The 19,924-nt window shown below is 65.2% G+C and overlaps 2 protein-coding genes across 11 annotated transcripts in view; both read right to left on the bottom strand.

Moving 5' to 3' along the window:
• Window positions 1-395: 395 nt before the first annotated feature.
• Window positions 396-11,944, bottom strand: LOC125334113 (septin-12-like). Of its 3 annotated transcripts, XM_048320611.1 has the most exons (11): window positions 11,793-11,944; window positions 8,269-9,285; window positions 3,104-3,304; window positions 2,452-2,580; window positions 2,208-2,289; window positions 1,975-2,112; window positions 1,511-1,628; window positions 1,338-1,433; window positions 1,122-1,218; window positions 858-909; window positions 396-754 (listed from the first exon to the last, which is right to left on the bottom strand). In XM_048320611.1, exons 1-11 carry the CDS (start codon window positions 11,893-11,895, stop codon window positions 610-612), a joined length of 2,178 nt encoding a protein of 725 aa, XP_048176568.1. In that variant the 5' UTR covers window positions 11,896-11,944; the 3' UTR covers window positions 396-609. The 3 variants fall into 3 exon arrangements, with proteins under 3 accessions (XP_048176568.1, XP_048176570.1, XP_048176569.1); XM_048320613.1 differs by lacking the exons at window positions 8,269-9,285; window positions 11,793-11,944 and adding an exon at window positions 6,340-6,500; XM_048320612.1 differs by lacking the exons at window positions 8,269-9,285; window positions 11,793-11,944 and adding an exon at window positions 4,033-4,165.
• A 3,568-nt stretch (window positions 11,945-15,512) lies between these two features.
• The window catches only part of RAB11FIP3 (RAB11 family interacting protein 3), a 75,354-nt gene continuing 70,942 nt past the window's right edge, over window positions 15,513-19,924 (bottom strand). For all 8 annotated transcript variants that reach the window (XM_048320602.1, XM_048320604.1, XM_048320605.1 and 5 more), the window contains 3 exons: window positions 18,952-19,107; window positions 18,452-18,592; window positions 15,513-17,764 (listed from right to left, as the gene is read on the bottom strand). In XM_048320602.1, coding sequence (XP_048176559.1) covers window positions 17,651-17,764; window positions 18,452-18,592; window positions 18,952-19,107 — 411 coding nt within the window. In that variant the 3' untranslated portion in view covers window positions 15,513-17,650. The remainder of the gene's footprint in view (window positions 17,765-18,451; window positions 18,593-18,951; window positions 19,108-19,924) is intronic.

Genomic DNA, 19,924 nt, shown 5'->3' with positions numbered 1-19,924 from the left:
TGGCAGGTGCCAGGGCTTGGCAGCCAGCGGGGCAGCACCCACTGGGTGCCCCTGAGGGGTTTAGGGGCTGCACCCAGCGATGGGTGCTCCTGACAGGAGGGTGCCACAGCTGGGTGTAGCGCCTTCACACCCTTGCAAGCGACATCTCCACACCCCTCCGGCACCTCTGCTCCCCTCCCAGCACCTCCACCACCTGATAAGCGGCTCAAAGTCCAGCTGTGCCAGCTGCCGTCACCGGGCATGGTGGATGAGGTGACCATGGGAAAGGCATCTGCATCCTGGTCACACCCCACAGGCAGCACCTCCAGTTCCCCAGGGTTCCTGGGGGGGGCCCAGCAGCCAGAGCAGCACAGGAGGGTGGTGGCACATCAAAAGTGGGGAGTCCAGCAGGAGGGTGAAGGTTGAAGGCTCTGGATTAACCTTTAATGTCACACAGGGTCCAGGGGTCTGTGCCCATGGCAGAGCTTGGGGATGAGGGACCCATGTCAGGGCAGCTGGGCACTCTTGGGGGGAGCTCCTCACCCCAGGTAGGTTCCTGGCACAGCCATGGTGGGCAGGGGTGGGCACTGCCACGGGGTCCAGTGGTGGCTCTGGGGGGCTCAAGGTGGCTCAGAGGTGGCTGCTGGCCTCGCCCTTGGCGGGCAGCCCATTGAGGGGGCTCGGCCCCGGCCGGTTGCTCTCGTTCAGCCGCCGCACGCGGTAACTCTCGTAGTGGACGTTGTGGGTGATGTCCTTCAGGTCCTGCAGGTGTGACCTGCCCGGGGTGGCAGGGGGAAGAAGGGCATCATGTCACTGTCCCACTCACGCTGCTGTCACCCCGTGGGGTTCCAGCACTCCCTACCCTGTCCCCCGCTCACCGGATCAGCAGGTCCCGCAGGAGGGGGAACTCGCAGTGTGCCGGGTTCTCCACTGCAAAGCAAGGCAGAGGGGCAGGGTGGGCAGGAGGGCTCAGTGGTGCTGGGATGCTCGGGCAGTGCATCCTGGCACGCTCCGGGTACCACCGGAGCACCGGCACAGCTCCGTGCCATGTGCTGTGGCTCGGCACCCACCCAGGCAGGGACACCCGTGGGTGCTGCTCCCTGTGCCTGCCGAGGGCCGGGGGTGTGAGGGGCTCTGCTCACCTTCAATGATGCCCCACTTGGTCTTGCGGCCCAGCACCCGTTTGCCGTTCACCTGGTGCTCCTGGTCTGCCCCCACCACGGCGAAAGGGATCTTCTCCTGCCGGCACAGAGGCTCTGCTTGCTCCAGGTGATGCTCCCCCAGGGTCCCCAGGGTCCCTGTCCCCCACCCTGCTCCCCAGGGGCCGGCCCCCTCCATCCCAGCATCCCGGCACTCACACGAATTCTGTCGTTCAGTGCCCTGTCTTCGGGGTCCTGGTCGAAGTCCTCCTGCGGGTACACGCTGATGGCGTGGGTCTTCAGGTCCTCCTGGATCTGTGGGATACAGGGCTTGAGCCGGGGCCAGGGGGGACATGGGGCACCCCGGGGACCCCCCTGGGAGCTGTCCTCACCCGCTGCTTGAACTCTGCCCGTTCCTCCAGGGTGAGCGTGTCAGCTTTGGCAATCACCGGCACCACGTTGACGATCTTGCTGAGCCGCCGCATGAACTCCAGGTCCAGCGGGCGCAGCCTGACAAGGACCAACATCACCCCAGGGTGTCCCCACCTCTGTCACTGTGGGGTAACCCCACCACTCTGAGGTGACCCCAGCACTATCACCCTGAGGTGACCTTCCCCACTACCACCCCAGGGTGACACCCTATCACTGTCACCCTGGGGTGACCCCACCATCATCATCCCAGGGTGACATAACCACCCCATAGTGACCACCCCACCACTGTCATCACGGGATGACCACACCACTACCACCACTCCAGAGTCACCCCAGGGTGACCGCACCACCACCATCATGCCAGGGTGGCAAAACCACCTCATAATGAGCCCACCACCTATGGGTGCTGTGAGTGGGGACTCACCAGTGACCTGTGGGGGGGACAAAGTAGACGCATCCGTGGACCCGAGTGTCCGGGATCTTCCTCTTGCGGGTGATGAGGATCTCCTCCCGCAGGTACTTCTCGTACTGCTCGTTGATGTATTTCATGATGGGGTCCCAGCTGAGGATGAGGAGATGAGGGACAGCACCTGAGCTCAACCCCTACCCCAAACTGCCACCCACTGAGCCGGGCTCCTGCACCCCCTTTTGTCCTACCAGTTCTCATTGTTGATCTGGTCCCCGAACCCTGGTGTGTCAGTCACTGTCAGCTTCATCTTCACCCCCTTCTCTTCGATGACTGTGTGGCAGAGAGGTGGGTCGGGGGGATGAAGCATTGGGGAGAAGCAGGGACCAGCCATGGGGGATGTTTTGAGGCTGTGAACGTGGCTTCAGACCCCCATCCCAGCCCCCTGCTTCTCCCAGGGGCTGGTGGGACACGACCCCATAGTGGTGACCTTACCATGGGTGATGGACTGGAGCTGCACTGTTTTGGGAATACGTTCCTCCTGGCCGGGCTGTGAGGATTTGCGGCTCACCTTGGACTTGAAGAGGGTGTTCACCATCGTGGACTTCCCCAGCCCGCTCTGCCCTGAGGGAACACCGGCAGCTCTGGTTTGTCCCCCAGGGCAGTAACATCTTGATATCCACTTGGGAGCAACCCAGAGTTTGGGGTAACTCTGGTTTATCCCCAAATAAATGTCTTCCCCCAGGCAACAAACCCTTGGTATCCACTTGGGAGCATCTCAGAGGTTGGGATAATCCATTTTATCCCAGGAATAAATTTGTTCCCCAAGGCCATAACTCCTGGTACGCATCTGGGAGCATCCCAGAGATTGGGCTAGTCCTGTTTATTTCCCAAATTTATTCCCCAAGGTGATAGCCCCTCAATATCCATTTGGGAGCCTCCCAGAGGGTGGGATGACCTCACCCATCAGCATCACCATGTTATGGGGTGCGGGATATTGCTCCTTTTCAATTGTTTGCTACTTAAATCAGTTAAAATCACTTAAATTTCCTTAAAATCCCTTAAAAGCATGATTTCCCCAGGCATGGCGGAATCAGAGCCAGTATTCCCACCCCAATCAGGAGCAACCCCCACGCCCGGCGCTCACCCACAACCATGATGTTGAACTCAAAGCCCGTCTTCATGGTTTTGATTTTCATCTGGTCGAGCACAGCTTCGATTCCCACGTATCCAAAGAGCTGGCAACCCACGGGGCCGGGCGCCACGGAGAGGGGCACCGCCTCCTCCTCCTCCTCCTCCGGCACGGCCGGCGGCTCCATGCTGCGCTCCTCGGGCTCCAGGCTGCTCCCTGCACCGCGGGGTGGGCAAAGGCGGTGAGCCTGGACCCCTCGGTGCCCACCCCTCGGTGCCCACCCCTCGGTGCCCACCCCTGCGCCGGCAGCGTTGCCCCAGCAGCGGCCGTGCCGGCGGGCACGCAGCCCCGGCACATTCCTGGGAGCCGGTGAGGCTCGGCATGGCAACACGGGCACGCCACCCCCCCGCCACGCCGAAGGGTCCGGGGAGGTGCCAGAGGCATCTTTGGGGTGGTCGTGCCAGCGGATCCCACGGTGCCGCCGGTTGCTGTGCGATCGTCGGGCACCGCGGCCACGGCCAGCGCCCTTTGCCCAGCCCACGCGGTCACCCACGCCAGGCCACCTCCTGCAGCACCGCTCCGGCCCCCGCACACGCGGGGGGCTCCGGCCCCAGGGCAGGACGTGCCACCCCACACTGTACCCACATTGTACCCGGGCACTGGGCACTGCCGAGCGAGGGGCACCGGGGGTGTCGGGTGTGCAGCGCAATCACCGGCACAACCCCGAGCCCCAAGGGACACGAGGGGTTTGCCCAGGGGACCGTGCCCGGAGCGTGTCCCAGCCCGGGGGCCACCAGAGCCCCGTGCCCGCCCCACCTTTGTGCGGCAGCCCCAAATCCCTTTCCTCCTCCTCCTCCTCCTCCTCCTCCTCCTCCTCCTCCTCCTCCTCCTCCTCCTCCTCCTGCTGCTGCTGCATCCCAGCACGGCCATTGTTCAGCTCCTACCTCGGCGCCGCGGTGCCCTCGCTCAGCACCCGCTACGGGCGGGGGGTGCCCTGGGCGCCATCCGCACCCCCATCCCCGGCGGCGCCGCGGCCCGGCCCCTTCCCTCCGCCGGCTCCCGGCTGGCACCAACCCGGCTCCGCCGGGGCTGCCGCTCCCACGCATGACCAGCATGGCAATATCCCGCCCCCCGCAGCCCCCTCCCCACCACAGCCAAGCCCCCGCGCCCGGTTTGCCGGTTGATTGGTGGGTGGGGAAGGCTGTGCCCACCCGGCTGTGCCCACCCAGCACATGGCGCTGCTCGGCCTCCCAGCCAGGCCAGCACGGATGGGGACCCCTCCCATGGCACAGGGACACCCTCACTTCGGCCCCCATCACCCCCGTGGGTGGCTGCGGTGGCACTGAATGGGAGTGGGAGTGCTTGGCTGTGGGTACATTCCCCACTGGCACCCACGGGCTTCCTGGCACCGGGGACCACCCTTCACTGTGCTCCCCCCCTCCTGCGTCCCCCAGCAGCACCTGTGCCCAGCCCCGGCACGGCGGGGTGGGACAAGGGGTGGTGGCCCTGCCACTCGCCCCACTGCCGCAGTGCCCCACGGCGCTTGCGTCCCCCCACGCCGCAGCCTCCCCCGTATGTGCCAGCCGGCGCTTGGCACCGGCGAGGCTGGAGCGGCAGCTTGCGATGGCCCAGGCTGTGAGGGACCTGCTGAGACCATGTCCGTGTGCCACGCAGCCGGGGGACAAGGGGCATGTGGGCAGGGGCCAGCCTGAGCCAGCCCGGGGTACCAGGAGGCGATGGAGATGAGCACCCCCCCATTGCCATGGCAACGGCATCCCGGCGTGGGAGCCACCCAGCACCCTGTGCCCACTGGGTGCCAGAGTGGTGGCAGGGCTGGGGACAGCAGTGTCGCGTGTCCCAGCTCCCCCTGCGCCCCCGTGGGTCGGGATGTTCCTCGGAAGTGGTGAAACAGCCGCGGATTTCCTGGTGACAGCGGTGACACCCGGCTGGGGGGGCTGGGGGAGGGCAGGATGCTCACTCCGGCCGGGACCCACCCACCCAGCACCGCCCGTGCCCACAGGGCGTTCCACAGGCTGGCAGGGACGTGGGATGGGAGGTCCCCATCAGGGAGGGGACCCCAAAAGCTATTGCAACCCTGTTCCCCGGGGGACATCGGCCCCCTGTACCCCCACACTGGCCCCCCTTCCCAGTCCCTGCCATCCTTGGCTGTTGCCAGGACAGCTCCAGAAACAAGTGATGCAGCCGCTGGAGCCATCCAGGGTGGCTGGACACTGCAGGCAGGGTGGCTGGACACTGCAGGGTGGCTGGACACTGCAGGCAGGGAGCAGGCAGGGGTTGCTCCTTGCCACCCCCCAGCTCCCCGGGGTGGTCCCCAGGGTGCAGCCCCCGAGCAGGGGCTCAGCCACTGCCCTGCGCCGTGCCAGTGTCAGCACCAAGGAGACACCCACAGCCAGAGGGCATGGCCGGGGTGACACCGGGTGCTGCGCCCACGGCTGCCTCCCCCACGGGTCCAGAGCCCCCCGTGTCCCTGTCCTCACTGCCAAAAAGCCCCGGTGGCAATGGCCAGCAGCCGGGTGGCCACGCGGAAACTCTTTGGCATCCCCACGGAGCTCCGGGGCAAATGGCTCCTGCAGCCAGACCTGTTCCAGGACTCATCACGGATGCTCTTATTTTCCAGACAGGGACAAGTAATCCCGGGTCCGTGGTCTCCTCCATGGATTTAATTACTGATGCAGGGTTAATTGGCCAGTTCCCCGGGAAGCCTGTAATAAAGCTTCAAGGGTGGAGGGTGCTGGGAGAGGACGAGCTGGGATGGGAGCTCCCTGTCCAGCTGCTCACCACTGCTCTGGACCGAGCGACCGGGCATGGGATGGGGAGAGCGTGGCTCCGGATCCAGCACAAGGGAGCTGACCCCTCTGGCAAAGGGATGGAGAATTTTGGGGATGCACCCACCGCCCCGGCCACACCACAGCTCTACCCGCCCAGCTGGGCTGACCCAGAAATACCAGTGCCTCTCCCAGTGCCGAACACGACCCAAGGGGACAGTGGTGACAATCCCCATCTGCAGCCGGACTCGGAGCCAGCCCCTCCGTCTGGCCGTGGCACGGGTGGGAGCCACGGGACGGGGCTGGGGGTGGCTGGGGACCCTCGGTGAGCAGAAGCAGAAGTGAACCATGGAGCAAAACCCTGCGCCTGCTGCACTGCTGGGGACAGGGGACAGTCACCCAGCCCCGGTGGCAGTACTCCCTGCCCGCACACCGCCCTGCCCGCTGCCAGCACACCATCCCTACCTGGGCGAGCCGGCCGGAGCCGGGGCTGCTGCCGCCGAGAGCTGGTCACCGGGGCCAAATGGCTCCTGGGGTGCAAGGCAGAGGGCGGCTGCTGCCCACGGCTCCTCCTCCGCTCCTCCTCCTCCTCCTCGCCCCGGGCCCTGCGTGGGCGACCCGGCGTGGAAGTGAAATGCGGCGGCCGGCGGCTCACTTGGAGCTTCCTCCTATGGAGTGTGGGACCCACCGTGCCTCGGCGCCCCGGGGCCACCCACGGGTGTCAGAGGCTGGGGGCCGGGGTGGCCTCCCGGGAGAGGAAACAGCACGTTCCCACCTCTTCCTGGCAGAGAAACCGCTGTGCCCGAGCAGTGTCTGCCAGCCCCCTGCCAGGCCCGGGCCATCTGCAGGGCAGCCGGTGCCACTCGCTGCCCTCTGGCTCATGTGTCCCCCCAGCCTGGGCACGCTGCGCTTGGCTGCCGGCCACCAACACGGCTCTGTCCTGAGCACCATCCCCTCATCCCCCTGGCTCCATCCCGAGCGCCGTGTCCCCATTTCCCCATCTCCCCATCTCCCCGGCTTGCTCTTGAGCACCGTGTCCCTGTCACAGCCCTGAGCACTGTCCCTTGTCTCCCTGTGACCCTGGCTTGGCCCCAAGCACCGTGTCCCCCTGACCGCAGCTCAGCCCTGAGCACAGCTGCATCACCGCAGCTTGGTCCTGAGCACCGTGTCCCTGTCATCTCGTCTCAGCCCTGAGCACCTTCCCTTCGTGTCCCCATCACCCCGGCTTGGCCCCAAGTACCATGTCCTCATGTCCCTGTCACCCTGTCGCAGCCCCAACTGCTGTCCCTTTGTGTCCCCATCACCCCTGACTCAGCCCTGAACACCATATCCCTGTCCCCATCACCTGTCTGAGCCCTGAGCACTGTCCCCCAGTGTCCCCATCACCTCTCTCAGCCTTAAGCACTGTCCCCCAGTGTCCCCATCACTCTGGCTCAGCCTCAGGCTCTGTTCCCCCGTGTCCTCATGACCCCGGCTCGTCCCCAGCCTCATCCCTCGCCCGGGGAGCCGCGGGCAGCGGGGCAGCCGGGCTGGCTGGACAGCAGGGACACGAGCATTGCTGGGGGATGATTCACCGCGGCCTGGAGCAGATGTATGGATGCCTTCGCCGCGTCAGTACTTAGGGCCCGGCGACGGCGGCTCCACGACAGCCCAGCGAGACGGGCGAAGAGCCCCAAGCATCCAACCAGGGAGCACCGGCAGTGGCAGCCGTCTCCCGGCCACCCCGGCGCCCTCCGGCCCTCCTGGAGCAGCCGCTGGGAAGGGGAACACCGGGGTACCCCCTCCCCGTGCTTGGGGACGGGCATGGGCTTGGCAGTGCCCACCCCGGCACGGTGGGAGCCGAGGGCACGGCCGTGCCGGGGAGCCGGGCACCGCTCCCCGCGGCACTCGGCGCACGCCGAGCATGCCCTGGCGCACCTTGGCCCCCCGCCACCTCCCGCGCCCCACGGGGAGGGAGGAACAGGATCCATGCCCGTGCCAAGCAAGGAGGGATGAGAGGGGAAGAAAGCGCTGGACGCGGGACAAGATCGCGGCGATAGGCGGCACGCGCGGGGCCCGGCGCGATGGGGCACATGTGTCCCGACCTGTCTGCCCGCGCCGCGAAAAACAATTAGCGCCAGGGCGGTGCGGGCAGCTCGCCAGGCACCCCGGGGACGGGCGGGCCAGGAGCGCTGCCAGCTCCGCGCTCGGCTCCGCGCCTTCGGCCCCCCCACAGCCAACGCGCCCCTGGGCCCCGGCACGGAGGAGCAGCGAGCTGGCGGGGCTCCTTCTGTCCCCAGCGTCACTGTCACTCCACGCTCTCCCTGGCATCAGCTCATGCGGGGTTTTGGCAGCGCTGCGCCCACCAAGGGGGGCCCGATGGAGAGAGGGGACGGGGACAAGAGCGAGTCCTACCGTGCTCTGGCGTCACCGCTGCGCCGCTGCCGTCCGCGGCCTCGCCGGGAGCCGCTGCCACCACGCAGGGTCCCCGTGGTCCCATCAGCCCCGGCATCCCCAGGGCCGGCACCAGCACCAGCCCCCCGAGGAAGGCGGGCTGGGAGCTCACTTGCACCGTCTGCGGCTGCGACACCAGCCTGAAGGTGGCGGCTTGGGGGGCTGGCAGTGGTGGCAGCCCCTCGGCCCTCCCCGCGGAGGCGGCGGCCGGGGCTGCCTCCCCCTGTCCCCAGGGCTGAGGAGGGGGCCGGCGGGACGGGATGGGGCTGGCACTGAGGGTGACCCTCCGCTGCGGCCGGAGCACCATGCGGGGGGCCGTGTCCCACCCCCCCGGACCCTCGGGGAGCGGGGGCAGCCCCGGGGCTGTCTCTGTGCCATCGGATGGGGGCAGGGAGGAGGAGGAGGAGGATGAGGAGGAAGGCTGGTGAGTGCGAGGCTGGGGTGCAGAGCTCTGGGTGCCCCACGGCGTCCCCAAGCCCGGTTCCTCGGCGATGTGCAGGTCCAGCGCTGGCAGAGAGCCGTGGCTGGCGGCGGCCCCGCGGAGGGGATGATCCAGCTCCACCGGGAAGACACTGCCATGGGACGGGACCTTCTTCAAGCCGGGGCTGGCGGCCGGGGGGCTGCCCGGTGGCTGGGGGGGCCCGGTGGGCGCGGGGCTCTCCAGGCTGGAGGATGAGCTGCGCTGGCTCTCCCCGTCACTGCCCGGCCCCGTGGCGAAGGCCTGGCGGCCCTGGAAGGAGGCGGCGCGGGCGATGCCGGTGCCGGCGGTGCCGTTGGCTGGGCCGGTGGCCAGGCCGGTGGCCAGGCGGGTCCGCAGCACGGGGCTGGGAGCCGGGCTGGGGCCGGGGACGCTGCCCAAGCGGGGCGGGTGGCCGGGCTGCAGTGGCTGGTGGCTCTCGCCGGTGCCTGAGGACAGCGGGGACAGAGGGGAGCCGGGTGCCTCGTCCCCATCTTCTGCCTCAAATGACTTCTTGAGCGCTGGGGACAGAGAGAGACACGGTGGCATGAGAGCGCCATGAGAGCGGCACCCGATGGCACCCGTCCCCTCCCCAGCCCCATGTGCGTGCCCCCACCACCCAGAGGTGCCCCCTGCTTACGAGCCCGTCCCACCGAGGACCCCAGCCCGGCGCCAGCTCCTCCCCAGCCCCGCGGCGCTGTCCCCGCGGGTTTTATCATTGTTGCCCGGTTTATCTGGCCGGTGCCGCCGGCTCCCCTCGCAGCACACTGCCCGCTTTATTCCCCCTGAAAGGGATCCGGCCGAGTAACCGGATCCCCGCCTGACCCTCTCCCCCTGCATCCATCCAGGCAGCCGCCGGGAAGGATTCCTGCCCTTTCCCGGGCGTTAACCCTGGAGCCCACTGACGGCAGGCGGGACTGTCACAGCCCGTTCTGGTGGCTGCTGCTGAGCCTCCCACGCGGCTTCACGGCAGCCACGAGCCCACGGCACAGCCTCGGGTGCCAACGAGCCCCCCCCCGGGCCCCCTCGGCTCCCCAGGGGTATCGCAGCACCGGGCTCCGGCGCAAAGCTCCTGCTGGCACCGCCTCCGGGCGCTTGGCAGAGGATGTGGGGACCGTGTCCCCATGGGGGTGACCCCCGTGAAGCCCCCACGGTGCAGCCGCCCCCTCCTTCCTCCCAGCCCCGCACGAGGCTCCCCAGGAGCTCCTGCCGGCTCTGCCCGACGGGCCCCGCGTGGTGCCGGCAGCGGCTCCGCGGCCGCGGGGAGAGCGCGGGGGGCCCAGGTTCCCCCCGGAGCCTTCCGCGCCCCCTCTGCCAAGCGCCGGGCGGCTGCTTCCCCCCGGGGGGCTCCGGGAAGCGGCCCACGCTGCGCCCCTGCATCCCCCCGGGCCGGGATGTGTGCCAGCCGGTCCCGCACCCCACCCGCTGGCACCAGCCCGCCGTCGCCCTCCTCTTCCTCAGCCGCTGAGCCGGGGGCAGCGGGGTGGTGAAGGTCCCTCCCTGTCCCCTCCCCAGGTGCCCCCGTGCCCGGGGCAGGGCAGGGGTCAGAGGCCGGGCTGTGGGCGCTGCCAATCACAGCTCTCCCCAGGGCAGGTATTTCTGTGGCCGGTCCAGCCCTGCCCCACCGGCCGGGCTGCCGGGGGCCACGGGGTCACGGGGCCGCCGGCCCCCTCCCCACATCCATGTCTCTGCTTTGGTACCGCCCAAAATGCCTTCTTTTACCCCAAACCTGCCTCTGGCCCCTGACCCAGCCTCATCCAGACCCCAGATGGTGTCCGGAGTGACGGGCAGGGGGGAGCGGTGAGGGGGGATGCGGGGCAAGGTGGGGGTGGCAGGCGGCTGCCGGGTGGCAGAGGGCGAAGGGGGACGTTTGGAGGTGAAGGGGAATTGGCAGGAGGTGAAGGCGGGGATGTTGAAATGGGGTGGCAGGAGGTTTAGAGGGGTGGCAGGGCGCTTGGGGGTTGGGGGGAGGTAAAGCAGGGGTGACAGGAGGTTTAGGGGTTCAGCGGGGGGTTTGAGGGGATGGCGGGAGGATGTGGGGGTTTGGCGGGGGTTGAGGGGCGTCAGCCGGCAGCGGCGGGGTTAAGGTGCCCGGGGTAGGTGCACACATTCCTCCCCGGCGAGGGCAGCAGCAGCCCCGGGGTCGGGTTTCGCCGCCCGCCCCCGGCCCGGCCCCGGCCCCCCCGCAGCCCCCGGTCCGCGGTGGGAGCGCGCACACGCGGGAGCGCGCACAGGAACACCGCGAGCACGGGAAAGGGGGGGGGGTCCCACACCTTCCCCCGCTCCCCGCAGCCTCGGTAGCCCCCCTTGCCCACCCCATCCCCGCACCCCCCGAGAGCACCCCCGCACCCCCCCGGGCTGAGGGGGAGAGCAGCCCCCCACCATGCCCAGTCCGGGGGAAATCCCCTCTCCCCACACGCTCAGCCCCCCAAAGACGCTCAGCCCAGCAATCCCCCCTCCACGATACTCAGCCCCCGGGGGGCAGCGCAGCCCCCCACGATGCCCGGTCCTGAGGGGTCACCCCGTGTCCCCACCATGCGCACCCCCCCACGATGTGCAGCCCCCGGGGACATTAACACCTCCCCCTCCCCCCCGTACCCAGCCGCCGGGGGGGAGCGCAGCTCCTACGACGCTGAGACCTCGGGGAGCCCCCCAGACCCCCCAGGATGCCCAGCTCAGCATCCCCCCCCTCAATCCCAGCCCCCCACGATGCTCAGCCCGCCCCAAGGCCCCCAGCCCAGCAGCAGCAAAAGCCCCGGACCGAAACCCAGTGCCCGATGCTCCCCGCTTGGGGGGCAGCCCAGCCCCCCCCCCAAAAAGCCCAGCCAGCAGCATCGCCCCCAAAATCAGCCTCCGGGCGGGGGGGAGCGCAGCCCCCCACGATGCTCAGCCCCTGGAGGGCACCCCCGTCCCCCAAGATGCCCAACCAGCAGCATTTACCCCCCCGGAGGACACCCCCCGTTCCTCCCACGACACCCAGCCCCGAGTGGGGGGGTCCCCGAGGGGGGGTCCCCGGCCCCGGCCGCACCTTCGAAGTCGGAGAGGATCCCGTCCAGGTGCTCCTTGACAGAGAGCCGGGCCATGGCGAGGCGGGGGGGGCCGGGGCTGCCGCCCACCCGGGACCCCCGCATGGGGAGGGGGCAGCGCCGGGGAAGCGCAGCGGAGCCCACCGAGCCCCGGGACGGGACGGGCCGGCGCCGGCTGCCCTCGGCGGGAGGGGAAGGAGGAGGGGACCGGCCGGGGGAGGGGAGGGGAAGGGGAGGAGAGGGGGAGGTCCTGCCTGCGCCCCCGCCCCGGCCCGAGACCCCCCCTCCTCCCCCGGGCCGGCCCCCGCAGCTCCGCCGGCCCCGCCGCGCCCGCCCCATCCCGGGGCACTGGGATGCTGCAGCCCCCGGCTGGGGGTCCCGGGCAGGCTGGGGGTCCCAGAGAGAGTGGGGGGGAGTTCCTGGCCAGGCTGGAGGTCCCGGGCAGGCTGGGGGTCCCAGAGAGAGTGGGGGGAGTTCCTGGCCAGGCTGGGAGGTCCCAGGCAGGCTGGGGGGCCCTGCCAGGCTCTGGTGGCGGGGAGTTTCAGGCACACTCTCCTCCGCAAGTTCTGCATCACCCAGGAATTTCCAGCTTGGAGCAAGAGGAGGACAATGGCCTGAACAGGCAGAGCTGCTGTCGCTGTCTCTCGGCTGGGTGTGGGGTCTTTGCTGGGGTGTCACCACCCTCCGGTGTGTCCCTGCCAGGGTTTGTGTCCCACGCCGGAGCTCCTGGACCCTCCCTGAGGATCGCGCTCGCCGGGAGCATCCCAGGTGCTCCTGCCCACGGCAAGTGCCACAGGGTGGCACAGGCAGCACCCCGGGGTGAGGGTCTACACTGGGGCTGCCCCCTTAGCCCAGGGTTGGGGCCATCCTCCCTCCCAGCCCGGCTGCCAAGGGTTAACCCCATCCCAGCCCCATCCCGGGATCGGCAGCAGATGAGGAAGGGGAAGGAGCTGGAAATGCCTTCTCCACACAGGGTCCTCCTGCAGCAGAGCTCGGAGCACATTCCTGCCGCGGATGGGGCAGGCGGGACACGGCCATGGAGTCCTGCTGGATCCAGCCCTGTTGTGGGCACACAGGACATGGCCAGGGCACGTGGGACGTGATCGTGGTGGCCTTGGTCGTGGCCAGGCTTTGGGGGCATTCAGAAGTGCCCTCTGGCTCATAGAACCACAGGGTTCTCATGGTTGGAAAAGGCCTCTGAGATCATCAAATCCAACCATTCCCCCAGCGCTGCCAAGGCTGTGCCCCGTGTCCCCAAGTGCCACATCCACTGTTAAATCCCCCCAGGGATGGTGACCCCAGCACTGCCCTGGGCAGCTGTGCCAGTGCCTGACCACCCTTCCCATGAAGGAATTTCCCCAATATCCAACCTAAACCTCCCCTGGCCCAGCCTGAGGCCGTTCCCTCTCCTCCTGTCCCTGTTCCCTGGCAGCAGAGCCCGACCCCCCCCCCGGCTGCCCCCTCCTGTCAGGGACTTGTGCAGAGCCACAAGGTCCCCCCTGAGCCTCCTTTGCTCCAGGCTGAGCCCCTTTCCAGCTCCCTCAGCCGCTCCTGGGGCTCCAGCCCCTTCCCCAGCTCTGTTCCCTTCTCTGGACACGCTCCAGCCCCTCAGTGTCTGTCTTGTCATGAGTGGCCCAGACCTGACCCCAGGATTTGGGGTTTGTCACAGTGCTGAGCCTCTGAGCTGGGTGGAAGACCTGGAGCTGTGCTGGGACCAGCTCTGGAGCTGTTCCAGAGACCTTCAGAGCTTTAGGACTTTTCTGGAGCAGTTTTGAAAAGGCTGGAGAGATTTTAAGCCGTTCAGAGCCCCTTTCAGAGGAGGTGCAGAAGAGCTGGAGTGCTTTGGAGCAGCTCTGATCATTTTTTATGAGTTTTTGAGCAGCTTTGGAGCCGTTTTAGGGTTGCTTGTGCCCCTCTGATGTCATTCCGAGGGGGTTTAGGGTGGTTTCAAACTGAGTTTAGAGATGGTACTAAAAAGTTTTAACCCTGTTGAGAGGTACATGAGGAAGGTGCAGAGGGGTTTCAAGGGCCTTTTGGAGGCTGTTGGGCCACTCGAGGAGTTTCACAGCTGCACAGAGAAGGCTTGGAGAGCTTCAGAGCTGCCACGAGACTCTTTCTGTGATCCGTTTTGAGCTATTTCGAGGAGTTTTAGTAGAGTTTGGAGGGCTTCAAGTGCTACTCCGAGGCAGTTTGAGCATCTTGGTGCCTTTCAGGGCTGGTTGGAGGAGCACGAGAGCTGTTTGAGCAGTTCAAGTGGCTCAGTAACGGCCAGAGCACCATCCTTCCAGAGCCCGAGCTGCTCAAAGGTGATTTACAGCTCCTTGAAGCCACCCAGCACCACAGAAACACCCCCAGAGCTATTTACTTCCCCCATTTCTAGAACACCTTCGAGACGCTGGAGGTCGAGATTCCAGAGGAATTTTTTTAAGGATGTTTTAGAGGCTTTTAGGGAAATCTTTGGTGCACTCTGGAGCTGCCTGGAGGGTGTAGGGCAGTTGGGAGTGCTACAGAGGTGATTTACAGATGCTCAGGGATGCTTTGGAGGTGCTCAGAGATGTTTTAAGGCAGCTCAGGGATGGTTTAAAGCATATTGGGGGCAGTTTAGGGCAGCTCAGAGGTGATTTGGAGCAGCTCAGGGATGGTTTAGAGGTGCTCAGGGACATTCAGGGCAGCTCAGGGATGGTTTAGAGGTGCTCAGGGACTTTCAGGGCAGCTCAGAGATGGTTTAGAGCAGCTCAGGGACAGTTCAGGGCAGCTCAGGGATGGTTTAGAGCAGCTCAGGGACAGTTCAGGGCAGCTCAGGGATGGTTTTAGAGCAGCTCAGGGACATTTTAGAGCAAGTCAGGGACATTTTGGACCATGTCAGCGATGTTTTGGGGCAGCTCTGGGATGTTTTGGAGCAGCTCAGGGACATTTTAGAGCATGTCAGGAACGTTTTGGGGCAGCTCTGGGGCTGTTTTGGAGCCTCGGTGCTGCCCTGAGCAGTGTGGAGCAGTTTGAAGCCATCTGGGAGGTTTCAGAGCACTCAGGGTGTGTCAGAGCCTTTCCCCAGCTCTGCTGCAGCTCCAGGGCTGCTCGGAGCAGTTCAGAGGAACAGTCTGGAGCCATCCGGAGGCACAGCGGGAGCTGGGAGGGGATTTTGCACGTTCAGGCCCTTTGGGGCGGCTTAAAGGGGTGGGGAGGGGTGGAGGAGGCTTAGAGGGGTGGGGAGCAGCTTAGCAGGGAGGTGAGGGCGTTTAAGGGATTTTTGGAGCAGTTCAGAACAGCCGAGTGCTCCCAGGGGGCTCTCCCGGTGCGAGGGAAGGGAAAGCTCCGTGTTCCTGCCTGGAGCAGACCCAGAGTCCCTGTCCCAGCCTGCCCAGTCCTTGGGCAGCAGGATCTGCTCCGACGGCCCCTCACCCCACCGGGACCCTCCAGGAAGGTGAAGGGGGAATTCCCACATTCCCACCCACACAGCTTGGCCGGCTGGGGAGATTTTGGCTCCCTCTGACCTTGATTCCTCTGGAATCGGCAGGGTCCAGCCTCCCTCATCCTCATCCTCATCCTCCCCAAATCAGGGCATTCCAGCCAGGTCCAGCCTCCCTCATCCTCATCCTCATCCTCCCCAAATCAGGGCACTCCTTGGTGCTGGAGCATTCCCACTCAATCCAGCCCCACTGGAGATCCAGCACTCGGATCCTTGGGATGCTCCAATCCACCTCTGTGGAAAAAAAGTCTCAGGGCAGGAATAGTAACAGCTTTTAATCCGACAAGAATTGATACATCAGTTAAGACAATACCATTTTTGCCTCTTTTTGGGGGATTTCCTTCACATACCGGTCAGGAAAGAGGAACATTTTCGGGATGTACAGTTTTTGTTTTGTTTCTGTTCTTCTCTCTCTGTAGGGACTTTAAAGCATGGTGAATGTGCAAGTCAGTGCTTTTTGTTTGCTTAAAACTTTTTTTTTTTCCCCCGGTGCTTATTTACAGTTACAGTACCTCTGTGAGAGCGACAGGAAAAAACAAACGATTGTTTGAGACCTGGGGATCCGGGATCCCAAGTCGAGAAAGGCAGATCTCCAATATTTATATATTTATACATATATATATATATATATGCTTTTGTGTATACACAGATACATTTCTCTCTTCTTTTGAAGTATTAAAAAAATGGATCAACCTTCATTCTATAAAAATACCTACTCTACAAGATAGAAAAATTTTCCCTCTCCAAGTATACACTGATTTACACCCAAAGCTTCTCTGGAAATGTACATTACGTGGCTTCTTCCCGCGGCCTCGGGGCAGGGAGGGAGGCAGGGAGGGAGGCAGGGAGGGCTGGGATGCAGGAGCTGCCCCGGGGTTTGGGGCTCACCGTGGCCCCCCTGCCCCAGAGCAGGGGCTCTGGGGGATGAGCACCCGGAGCTGACGTGGCCGTGGCTCGGCCGGGTCCCCCGGGATAAGGCGGTGACAGCGGCCACGTCTCCCCGGGCAGGGTCACCCCGAGGGCTGGAGGGGGTTTGGGGAGGAACAGGCACCCCCCGGGATCGCTGCGGCTTCTGCTCCCAGGCCGCTCCGGCATTCCGAAAACCTGACAAGCAGGAAGAGGAGGCGCTGGCTGAAGCCGAGCCCTGGGATTCCGCTGGCTGCCTCCTCCCGAGAGCCCAGGGGAGCAGGGGCTGAGCGGCCGCTCCCGGGGTCACGCTGTGCCACGGCCGCTTGTGCCAGCGAGCCCAGCGCTGTCTGATGTAAACATGGCTTTTGTTTCCCAGGGAGCTGCCGCGGTGCTCTCCGGCTCCTCTCCCCCTCGGCACAGAGACCCCAGCCCGGCCGATGCCAGGGATGAGCAGGGAGCGCGGGCACGGCGGCCGGAGCAGGCTCTCCCTCCAGGGCTGCAGCGATCTCCAGCAGAGCCCTGCTCCGGCTGGCAACGGGAGCTGTCCCCGGGCCAGGGGCAGCTGAAGTGGGGAGCTCGGGTCTCTCCGCGGCAGCTCCCACAGCGCTGCGGGTCCCTCGCCGGGACAAGGAGAGGCGGCCAGGGCCTGGTGAGGAGCCGCAGCCTTGCCCCGGTGCCACACAGAGACCGTGTGTCTGTCCCCAGCTGCGCACGAGTGACAGCTCCCCCCGGAGCCACCTCAGCCCGGCAGGAGGAGGAGGGAGGAGGAGGGAGCGGAGCCGGGATGCCGAGATGTGCCGACAGTGCAGCAGAAATAAATAAGGAGGCAGGTGACCAACTGCGCTCACGCCCTGTCCCCAACGCCCCCGGGCTGCCCCTGCAGCCCCTGAGGGCTCCGCACGCAGCCGGCCCCAGCAGGAGCACGGGGCCAGGATGGGCTGAGCCAGCGGGATGAGGACATTTGCATTAAGTTAATTAAAAAAAAAAAACCAAAACCCCAAACCAAAACCAAACCCCAACCCTGTGCGAGTCCGGGACGCGCTCCCCTCGTTCCCAGCTCTGCCCAGCAAGTGTGTCAGGGACACTTTGGCACAGCAGACGCTCGGGCTGGGCAGGGCAGCAGGGCAAAGGCAGCGCCGCCGCTTCCATCTCCATCCCGTCCTCCCGCGGTTCGGAGCAGCCCTGGGATGGGCCTCGCCTGTCGGGACAGTCCCCAGCGTCACAGGCACTTCCCCCAGCGTCCGCTGCCTGAGCTCCTTCTCCAAGTTCCCTTTCACCCTCCACAGCCAGAAGGGCTTCAATGTAACGGAGTCAGACAGCAAAGCCTGGCTGCTGGTTTTCCTTTTCCCTGGTCTGTGGCTCAGTCACCCCCGACCTGAGGCTTCCTTGTGCCTTCATCAAGAGCAAAGACGTTTGGAGTCCCTCTTCATCCTCTCAGAGCACCAAATCCACCCGACGAGCGCAGCCGGCGGCTCCCGGCCGCCCTTACTTGACTTCCAGGATGGAGGGATTGGTCTCCATGATGGCCACGATGATCCGGTCGATGTAATCCTGCAGGCGGAAGTTGATCTCCTCCTGCTTCTGGATTGCTTCCATGAGCTGCAGGAGAGGGAGGAAAGGGAGGGAGAGGTCACCGCCTGACCCTGCCGAGGGCTTCCCGTGGCTCTGTGCCTCCATGGGTGTCTCCCTGGAGTGGGATATTCCTGACCCTGTTTAAGTGGCCAGGGAAAACTGGTTCTGCTCACTCCTGTCCTTCCTCAACCTCTCAGCCTGATGGAGAGAGCAGAGAGCATCTCATCTCCACTGGATCCCCAGAATTTGCAGGTGTGTTTTCCCACTTGCTGGGGTGTTAAAGATTTAATTCCAGTTCTTGTGCACAGGCTCAGCCACCCGTGGTTGGCGTTCAGGGAAGTGGAGATCTCCAGGGGGAATGTCCTGGCTCCCAGGCATTTTAAGACAGCTCTGGCCAGATGGACACAGCCCGTGGTGGCTGCAGTGTCCTGGGAAGGGGAAGGCTGTCCCAGGGCAGGCAAAGCAGAGCTGCCAGAATCAGCAGATGGGCAGGGAGCAGCTGCCCTGTTCCCAGGAAGAAGGGCTGGCAGGCAGGGTCAGCCCTGTGAGCTCTACAGATAATTGTGTGGGGATTTCTTTGCTCTTGCCAGCTTTCAGGGGAATTTTGGGCATGGGCTGGGCCACAGACAGGGCACATCAGCCCCTCCCAGGCCATCCCAGGTGGAGGCACCCAGGAAGGTGCAGCCTGAGCCAGCAGCTCCTCATGGCACGTACCTCATCTCTGGAGACAGAGCTGATCTCTGCTGCCAGGGACTCAGAGAAGGAGGCTGAGAACAGGTTCTTGGCTCCCTGGATGCTCAGGTTGATGATCTGCCCGTTCAGTTCATCGTTCTGCTCCTTCAGGTTCCTGTTATCCTGTTCACACACACAAACCACACGCTGCTGGAGCCCCTGGTGCTCTCAGAGCTGATCCAGCTGGGGAAAGGCAGGGGCTTTCACCCTAACACAGCTCCCACAGTGCTTGGAACAGCACATGGGCTGCTGACTCCATCTCAGCAGAGCCTGGAGAACCTCTGGAAGCATGAGATACCCTGGGGAGATCCAGGGAACACAGCAGAGAGAAAGGCTCCTGCTGTCCCTGAGAAAGCACCAGCCTTCCTCTCCCAGGACAAGGCTCCTGGATCCACTCCATCCCTTGGGACAGAACCCCTGCACCTTGCTGGTCCTCCCTTGGTGTCAGGGAATCGCTTCCCTGCCAGCCCAGCTCTCCCTACCTGCTTGAGCTGCTTGATCTCCTGCTCCAGCTCCGTCTCCCGTGTCCTGCTGTTGTATTCCTGCAGCCCCATGCTGCTGCTCCGGCCCCGGCGCTGCTCCGCCTCCAGCTTGAACAGCTGCAGGTGCTCCAGCTGCTTCCTGAGGTCCTCAATGAGCTGCAGAGCAAGGCAAGGGGACAACTCAGTGCCACAGACCCCGGAGATCCGGCAGCACCCTCTGGATGTGGCTGGTGTGGGAGCAGCTCCAAGGATTGCTGCAGCAGGATTGCTGCCCAGAGAAGCTGTGGCTGCCCCTGGATCCCTTGGACGTGTCCAAGGCCAGGTTGGACGGGGCTTGGAGCAACCTGGGACAGTGGAAGGTGTCCCTGCCCAGGGCAGGGGGTGGAAGGAGATGGGCTTTGAGGTCCCTTCCAACCCAACCCATTCCATGATTAAATTCCTTTCTGGGGACACTTGGTTTCCCCTTCGTCCCTCACACCTCCGGCAAGCAGGAGATGAGGAGCTCTAAAATCCATGAGCACAGCCCTGGAAGGACTTTGCTGGAGGGCCAAAGATGCTGGCTTTGGGTCTGCAGCAGCACAGACCCCTCAGCAATGTGGGTCCCTCCTCAGGCAGCTCCCTGGGTCCCCACCTCGCCCAGAGCCCTCAGTGACACCACAGTGACACCAAATTCCCATCTGGGCTCAGAGCTCCTTTCTGCCACCCCAGCCAGCCCTGCTTGGGCCTCCAGCTGGAATCAGCAAGCACAGGTGATGGGAGGCCTGGGAGATCCTGCTCCCAAGCACTCAGCTCTCACCCCCTGTCCTCCTGCCCGCTGGCTCCAGGTGCCTCTGGCACTGCTCCTTCCAGGCAGGAAGGGCAGGGGCCAGGGTGGCACAGAGCCCTTGCAGGGACAACGCTGGATGAATTTCAGAGCAGCAGAAGTGACTGAGGTGCTGCAGCTCAGCTGCTGAACCCCCTTCCTCTGCCCAGG

Source organism: Corvus hawaiiensis, chromosome 16 (assembly GCF_020740725.1).
Source record: "Corvus hawaiiensis isolate bCorHaw1 chromosome 16, bCorHaw1.pri.cur, whole genome shotgun sequence".
NCBI classification, from domain to species: Eukaryota; Metazoa; Chordata; class Aves; order Passeriformes; family Corvidae; genus Corvus; species Corvus hawaiiensis.
Note: the sequence above shows the minus strand (reverse complement) of the source record. Positions and strands in the feature narration are given on the sequence as shown.

Bases quoted from the DNA above. Each gene is read 5' to 3' on its own strand.
- LOC125334113 (XM_048320611.1), bottom strand. From the start codon at position 11,895: ATGCGGGGGTCCCGGGTGGGCGGCAGCCCCGGCCCCCCCCGCCTCGCC. The intron at 2,581-3,103 runs GTGAGCGCCGGG...GTGTTCCCTCAG, and splicing joins GTTCAACATCATGGTTGTGG to GGCAGAGCGGGCTGGGGAAG. The intron at 2,290-2,451 runs GTAAGGTCACCA...TCTGCCACACAG, and splicing joins GCTCCAGTCCATCACCCATG to TCATCGAAGAGAAGGGGGTG.